Source organism: Scaptodrosophila lebanonensis, unplaced genomic scaffold (genome assembly GCF_003285725.1).
Source record: "Scaptodrosophila lebanonensis strain 11010-0011.00,11010-0021.00 unplaced genomic scaffold, SlebRS2 tig00000131-arrow-arrow-pilon, whole genome shotgun sequence".
NCBI lineage: Eukaryota > Metazoa > Arthropoda > Insecta > Diptera > Drosophilidae > Scaptodrosophila > Scaptodrosophila lebanonensis.
This window is the reverse complement of record NW_022060584.1, coordinates 20,407-28,747: the sequence shown is the minus strand read 5'-3', so window position 1 is coordinate 28,747 and position 8,341 is coordinate 20,407. Positions and strand designations below refer to the sequence as shown.

Here is an 8,341-nt window from a genome sequence, read left to right as displayed (position 1 = left end):
GCACAGAGACAAAGTAGTCTCAAAAAAACGTGCAATGCCGCTCAGCTGCTTATCTCCGGGCCGGGCGTGCCAAAGAAAATGAAAAATGATGCCGAATGAAAACTAAAACTTAGCGCAACTAATGGCATTACAGAGTGAGGAATAGTGGGGGCACAGGGCAGTAATATAGACGGCAGGCAGTCAGACAATTTGATTAAGTGCAGGGGAATGCAATAGACTTTATTGCGTTTATTGCTCAGTTGGAGGGAGTAGGGGCCGTTACAGTACCATGGAGCTCAATACGATTAGGTCGCTTATGTGGGGCGTTGGATCCGGCATTCTTACAGGATACTCACTCGGCTCCACATCCTGCCAAATGGGTGCATGTCGTTTGATGAGAAATGCACCGCCCAGCACGATAAAATCAAAATTCAAGCCGCTTAGCACTTCCAACTATAGATTGATTGCAATTTGTAGGTAAGAGTGAAGGTTGCACTTTAATTTCTTGGCACACTTACATGGCTCAAATGCTGCTCCTGCAGGGATCCGGCGGCGTGTTGATCATAAATAGGCTCGAAGTGATTGATGCTTACATAGGCATCGCAATTATTCGGCTGCTTGCTAATCTTAAAGATTGCCTGCTCCACATCGACCAACGGCTGCAGGAGCCAGGAAAACAAGTCCCGCAGTCGCTGTAGCTCGTCATCCGGTATCACCAGCGGAATCGAGCCGTTGAAATAGGGCCAGAGTTGGGTGAGCAGCTCAGACTTGTCCTTCGGCACCAGCATATCTTCAGTAAGTTGGGGAAACACAGGCACGCAAAAGACACTAGGCAGCAAAGGCATCATTTCATCAGCTACACATAATTGAACTGACTTGGTACTCTCTCTTACCTCTTCACCGACACCTGAATGGTATCCATTAGATCTAGGAAATTTTTGACAAATCGGCGTGGTGGCAACATGTCCAAGCCCAGCGAGAAAATGTAGTAGGTTCGCGCATTTGCACGCGCAACATTCTTCAGCAAGGACAAAGGATATGTCAAATCGTTTTTATACCAAGAAGTCTCGTTCGGACGTCCTCGTTGGTAGAGGGTCTTGCAACGCAACTTCCTGGGCCTCTGATGGCTGAATGGTCGTAGCTTCCTTGGAAAATGACTATTGTGGAAGACAAGCTGTACGGAGACCCATTGGAAGAAACTCTTGCCGATAACTGAGCAAAACTTGATGTGGTAGAAGCTTTGCACCGTCCGCTCAAAGTCTTCGCCATCCACATAGACAGCCATGCTGATGGGCGCATTCCAGCGCACAAGCAGCCACTCGAGTAGCTTAAAGTCTATGTAGGTGGCATGGGTGGTTAACGTAATGCTTGATTTTCCCCAAATGTTTCTACAGTCGGGTTCTATGAAGTCATTGAATATCCAGTATTCGCCATTCTGTTGCAACTGGAAATGCGGCAAGTCTGAGTAAGGGGGCCGTTTCGTAGGGTTCTTCTTCTGAAATATATCAAACGTCGTTGAGGAAAACAGGAAGTATGATAGACCTCCAAAAACCAGTAAAGTGAAAAAAAGCAGTCTTATTACGCAAACGCGACTTCCAAATTTGGGCCACATTTTGATGTGACTTCCTATTTGAATAGTATTTGTAGTTTTCAAAAACTGACAGACTTTAATCAACAAGAGCACGGAGCTTGCTTAGCTTGCTTGCCCGTTTGTTTGTTAGTGCTTCATTTGCAGTTATCGATTATCGATAGGTTACTGATTAGTATCTCAGTCTGAGGATCTACTATTGTTTGTCTGTATGAACGTCACTAACTTCTGAATAATTAAAGTTAAAACCGCCAAACTAGCCAAAGTATTTTAAACTATATTCAAAAACTTTTATGATTCAATATATTATTTTATGTGTTTTACCATTTTAAATGAAGACACCTTGTTCTAGTGCAGGATTGGATTCTGTTTTATATCATTTAAAGCTGCAATGGAAATGTTTCAGACCTTAGAGGAATTCAAGTTTTTAGTTTGAAATTTCCGTATAAGGGCTATGAAAGTAAATTAATTATTGAAACTGGGGAACATTAGTATGTTGTACAAGTATAATGGCTTCAGATATTGATTCATTTATAAACATTACAAGCTGGCATAAGGTCTTTGTAAACAAAGACACTTCTTTTTTTAACTATAAACCATAAACTAATGCAGATAAAAATAATAATGCTAAGATTAATAGAAGCTAGTACTCTTAAAATTATGTTCACAGCTGGCTCTAAATGTTGCTTCAACTGAACAAATTAGCAACAAGCTTCTTCAAACCATTAAGCCTTTAACTCAGTATCTTTGCAAGTAATTCCATTTTTCCTAAAGTAAGTAATTTGAAGTAGAATCTACTTTTTAAATTGTGTTCAAAACTGGCTCTATATGTTGCTTCAACTGAACAAATAAGCAAACAAGCTTTATCAAACTATCAGCACAGTGAATTATTTTCACTTTTCTTCAAGCTTTATTTGCATTCTAGTTTTCCTCAAGTTATTAATTTGTTTCTTTCTACTGTTCTTTAAACCAAAAGAAAGCATATTTTTTTTTGCAGCTATCTTTCCCAAACCACAAATCATCTTTGCAAGTACATCTTTTGTTTTCAAAGAAGAAGAATCTTTGAAAAACTATTAGCAGCTATTAGCTAAATTACATTCCGAAGTGGCTTTAGATGTTGCTTCGATTATGAATATTAGCAGCCATCAACAAGGAGCATTTTTCCACTTTTCTCCAAACCATTAATCATAATCTTCGCAAATGTTTCTATTATTCTGCAAAGATGCTTAAATAGCTGCCACAATTTTTGCGCACGACTGCGCGGAAAGAATTTCGTTTTTTCTCACACTTTTCTTCACCAAGGTGCGCGTAATTGCCATTTCTCGCCGATTTTTATCATCGGACCAACAATTTTAAAAGCATTCATTCACTTTACCTTTTGCGCTTTAGTGGGCATTTGTGCTGTGGCATCGCGATTTCACGCCACGGTTGCTGTTGCAATTTGTTATTCTGGTACTATTTTCTTTTGCATACCATACTTGGAATCTTTTTAATTAGACCAATATGAAATGTCAACATAAATTGCTGGCTGCTTGGCTTGCCTCTTACGAGCTCACGGCGGCATTATGTGCCATCCACAGGCCCGCCCCACACTGTCAAAGTGGCCCACCATTTGCACTGGCTATGATTAAGTTTAGGCTAACATGCAACGGCAGCTGTTGTAGCTGTAACTCTAACTGTAACGAGCTGTGGCAATCATTAGAGCAGCGACAAGCAAACAAAAGTTTTCCCACCCACCTTCCGACCATCGGCCATCATTGAAAGCCGCTAGCTGGCTTGTCATTGCCTAAGTTTTCCCCACTTACCAACTTGCCACACAATTTCCCGGCTGCCTGCCTGCCTGCCTGTCTGGCGAACATTTGTCATTTTAGCCACTGACAAGCCGCCCGAGCAAATGGGCTAAGCATTTTTTCGCTTTGCCTCGCTCGCTTACGGCCGAAGGTGTGAAATTATAAATTGTTGAAAATTTATGAGCCTATTTGGTTGCCAGCGCTAGGCAGCTGGTTATTGCCTCTGCATAGTTCACGATTCCTTAAAGCTTGGCATTGCTGAAGCTGCTGGATTTCGAGGCTAGTGGCTTGAAGAACTACAAATATTTTATTACAACTCAATGCTTGCTTTCCTTGCCAGCCTCACCTGCTTGCAAATCCTGTGTAATTCGTTTTCACATGCTTCCCCCTACTTCTCATTCTTGACACGACATTAACACCTCAGGCATCAACTAGATTTATCTTTCTACAAATTGCTTTAAATTAACATTTTTTCTCCGTTTTACGCCGCTGCCAAGAGGCAGACACTGTCACTAATTGTTGACGGCTATGAGTAAACGTGCCAAGATGAAGAACAGCTGGAGAGAAAAATGCCGAGCTCTACGTCTCGGCATTTTCTTTGATGTGCCACACCGTGGGGTGCATACGAGAACGCAACTTCAGTTGCTAAGCGACCAAGTAGAAAATGATGGCAACAAAGGACTCCTGCTGAATTGTTAGCTGATGGGATAATGAAAGGCATATCGACATTTTTGCTATTTAGCAAAAAAGGCATCAATTTGAATACAATTTCAATATTAGAGAGTTATACATTTTATCCGAAAACAAGATAGAATTCTACAGTCGAGCAAGCCGACAGTAAAATTAAAAAATTATTTAAAAAAAGTTAATAAATTAATTTAATTAAATAAAAAATATTCAACACATGCATATAATAAATTTACATCAGAATCGTGTCTCTGCGTATACAGGGTGCGCCATCATTTATGTCGGTATGTAGATATTGAGTAACCTTGTGATTAGTGAACCGATTGACTTGAGTAGACCAGTGTTGAAAACCTCAGTTCAAGAAATTGTACAGAACCAAATTAAATAAAAATATCTCATACTTGAAAATCGGTTGTTTATTTTCAAGGATATTCAATGTTTGCATACCGACATAAAAGATGGCGCACCCTGTATGTATGTAGCACAAAGCTGAACCAAAGCAGCAACAACAACAGCTACGGGCAAAGCTGCAGACAGAGCATGGCAGCAATTTTATTTATGGCTATAGCTTTCTTCATAAGTCACCTATCATGATGAATATTGTATACGGTCATATAATCACTAACTGGGTGGGATTATCAAATTTTAGTTCAAAAGTCCAAGAATTACGGGAGTTATGGAAAATCGTTAATAGGGGGGAGTGGGGGGTGGATCAGAAAAAATGAACAAACTCGTCCTTTCTCGGTCTCAGGAGAATCTGTATACCAAGTTTGGTTATTCTAGCTCTTATACTTTCGGAGATCCTTGCGTTCATACAGACAGACAGACAGACGGACAGACAGACGGACAGACAGACGGACAGACGGACATGGCTATATCGACTCGGCTTGTCATTCTGATCAAGAATATATATACTTTGTGGGGTCTGCCACGCCTCCTTCTGTGTGCTCCATGTACACTCGCACAAAACTAATATACCCTTTTACCGTTTGGGTACAGGGCATAAAAACACTTTCATGTCTGACACACTTATGTACCGAAAAATGGGCTAAGAATATTTTTTTTTATCGCCTTTACATTGTTGATGGCTTTTCGTGAAGAATTCTCCGTCACTTTAATCGTCCAAATGTTAATTGTGGCCTTAGAGTGGCTGGTCTGCACAGCTTTTATATCGGCAAAGCTTCCTGACTTATCAGTGGCGACTTGTCAGCAAACGTAACAACTGGCTTAGCTGATGGAAGAGCTGAGTATCTGGAAAATGAATGACGTACTAATTGGACATAAAGGGTTACTGCAGGGATTTATTAAAGAGGCCAGAGTAGATTGACTGGACAGTACGACACTCAACGAATCTATGGCTTACGGATTGGTTGCGATGGTTGGCCATCGTCGGAAAATTGTTTTATTTATTTTGCACGCCCCAATTTTCAGTTTTTTTTACAATCTATCTATCAATCTAATTAGGAAAAAGGTTATATTATAAGATTGTACAAAGTATGTAAAAAACAGAAGCAAGTATCTCCGACCCCTTGCAGTACATATACTTGTATTCTTTATCAGCCTGACGATAGAATTCAATCTAGACATGTCCGCCTGTCTGGATGAACAGCTGAATTTTGACCCCACTTTGTACGTATATTCTTCTTATCACCATGCAACATGAAGATTCTGTGCGTGCAGGGCATTTGATAGTCGTATTCTGTCTTCATTATAATCAAACTTCATTATATCAGAATTCGTCGAAGTGAAGTTTCGTGTCTAGCACTCATAAAAATTATTTGGCCACTTGATTTCCTACTAAAAATAAACACAACTTGCTGGGTTTTAAGCTTTACACCAGAAGGAGCTAACATTTTATAAAAAGTTTTAACTTCCATTTCGATATCTACTTCAAAAGCCGTGTTTTGTTAATATATGTATATTTGCTTGATCCTTGGCGAATGCAATCTGAGCCTCAAAATGACAAAATGACACAAAGTCAAGGATTAATATATGAATCAATAAAATAAATAAATGCAATATTAATAGCTAATAAAATAACAAATTGTAATACATTTAATAGTGAAGAATATGAATACAACATTTTAATGCGCTAATGAAAGTATCTCCGTGGGATTTACACTAAGTACATAATTGAAATGCAGTTTTCGGTGTAAATATAATTCAATATGATTGCATAATTTGAAAAGCTCTGCCTGTCTATTAAATTGATTCGCCAGATAACTTTCATATTTAAAAACCAAACACAAGCCAAACACAGTTTGCAATTTGCATTTAATTTGTGGACGGAAATAAAGCAGTTGGGATTATTACACTCGTCCAAAAGGCATGAACTTAGTTGGCTTTATTAATGGCCAACATAAATGCTTTCACATAATACGAAAATTAGATGACATTCATAACTTTAATGAGTGAAAACAAAAACCCATTTAATGCAATGACCAACAGAATAATATTATTCATATTATTTCGAATAAAACGCATAAACACAACAATATAGAATTAGGTCATTTATTTGCCTTAATTTGCAGCGGCTATCAGTTTTTGTTTTAAATTAACGACCAACATTCCGTTAATGGCAACAATTATGTGTAATTGAGTGTATGTGTGTGTGTATGAGAGAGAGAGAGAGAGAGAGAGAGAGATAGAGAGAGAGAGGATTGTGTGCGGCCTCGCCACAATCCCTCACATCATTGAAAACAATTACTTAGCATCCATTTCATAAAGCAAAACGTAAGGCAACCCTTCTCAAAAGTCAAGCGGACAAACGAATGAGTTGAAGCCAGACAGACCACTTGACTCTATTTTGACACTTCGGCCTAAAACCACACAACAGCAGCAACAATGGCAACAAGAAAAGGCCACTCAAAAAACGGGAAAGAGCAAAGTAAGCTGCCAGCAGCTTACTAAAAGTGACATAATTGCCCTGTTAACTGTCCAAACTGTCCCGACGTCCTTCTCCTTGTTGTCGTTGTTGTCGTTGTTGTTGTTGTCGTTGTTGTTGTCGTTGTCTGTATCCTCCAGCAGCTGAACTTTCACCTGCTCGGGCGAGCAGGCACGTCGTCTTTTGTTGCCCGGCTTAATTAATTAATGTTCATTAACAACTGTACGAGTAGCTGTGGCTCGGACACAAATCAAACGCTTGCGGTTTGTCTGATTGGCAAGGTTGATGGGAAACGCAACAAATAGGAAGAGGAAAAAGTTTTTGCAGAAATCTTCTTCAAACTCATTAGGTAACGACGCCCTCAGACCGCACAGAAATCAGACGTTGATAATAATGGTTAATTACGTGTTTAATTATGCATGAGCCACGATGTGCTGCCGACCCTGACCATCCTGCCCCTGCCACAAGCCGCTCCCTTGCTTTCCTTATCCTCTGCTCTCCATACACTGCCCGTAGGTCTGGGCCCCAGTTTGCTCGACGGAAGTTGACGCTCAAACTCTCGTTAATAAATTATGTAAATTGTAGGCACAAAATCTCTCTCTCTCTCTCTCTGTCTCTCTCTTGCCAATGGAAATTTATTCAAGACTTTGGGGCGAAGGCGTGCGGCTCAGACAGACAGACTGACAAACAGACAGACAAGCAGACAGCTGGCATGGCAATGCAAGCGTCTTGAGTACAAGCGGAAGTGAGCTCAAATCACTTATGACTGAATTTGGTATTCTTTTTACTAAATTAAATGCAAATTAACATTGCTTATTAAAACGTTATGAGTTGGCAAGAGCATTGCGTTCATCGAGTTAGACACAATTTCGTCCACTATTATACATTTTCAGCTTCAAGTCCCAACTGGCAGCTTACATTAGATATATTGCATTGAATTATATGACAGTCCATCTTGCTTCAATTAAGCTAAATGGTAGTTTGAATTGTTCCTTGTGTGAAAAGAACGAAACACTTGAGGTCTGCATGAAGATCTATTACAACTCATTGAGTGTATTCAGCAAATGAGTCCCATTCAAATGGTATTCATTCATTTAACGAATGAGTGAATCAGTGCAATTCGGATTAAAAACAGTTTACATAAGCATGTTTCTGTGACCAGCCCTGGACAGTGGCGGAGAAAGTGTTTCAGTGTTGCTATCACTTCCGGTTCCTTGAATTCCAGCATCTGTCTTGGGTTGTAATGTCCAGCTTCGTGGTATTAACGCCAACTAGGCAGTGGGCTGCTTCTTCTATAATATAAATATAAATGACCTTCTCCTGCTGCTAAGCGTACTACAAGTATTTCTTGCACTTGAAGACCCAAAAGTCTTTTGGCTTTGGTTTTTTGCCTTAACGAGCTACTTCCGCCTA

The 8,341-nt window shown here is 39.8% G+C and overlaps 1 protein-coding gene across 1 annotated transcript; it reads right to left on the bottom strand.

Annotated features, from left to right (window-relative positions):
- Positions 1-258: 258 nt before the first annotated feature.
- On the bottom strand, positions 259-1,591 carry LOC115629058 (beta-1,4-glucuronyltransferase 1-like). Its single transcript, XM_030525374.1, has 3 exons — positions 873-1,591; positions 498-807; positions 259-432 (listed from the first exon to the last, which is right to left on the bottom strand). Exons 1-3 carry the CDS (start codon positions 1,589-1,591, stop codon positions 259-261), a joined length of 1,203 nt encoding a protein of 400 aa, XP_030381234.1.
- Between the last annotated feature and the right edge of the window lie 6,750 nt (positions 1,592-8,341).

Bases quoted from the DNA above. Each gene is read 5' to 3' on its own strand.
- LOC115629058 (XM_030525374.1), bottom strand. From the start codon at position 1,591: ATGTGGCCCAAATTTGGAAGTCGCGTTTGCGTAATAAGACTGCTTTTT. The intron at 808-872 runs GTAAGAGAGAGT...TTTGCTGCCTAG, and splicing joins ATTCAGGTGTCGGTGAAGAG to TGTCTTTTGCGTGCCTGTGT. The intron at 433-497 runs GTAAGTGTGCCA...ATCAATCTATAG, and splicing joins AGGAGCAGCATTTGAGCCAT to TTGGAAGTGCTAAGCGGCTT.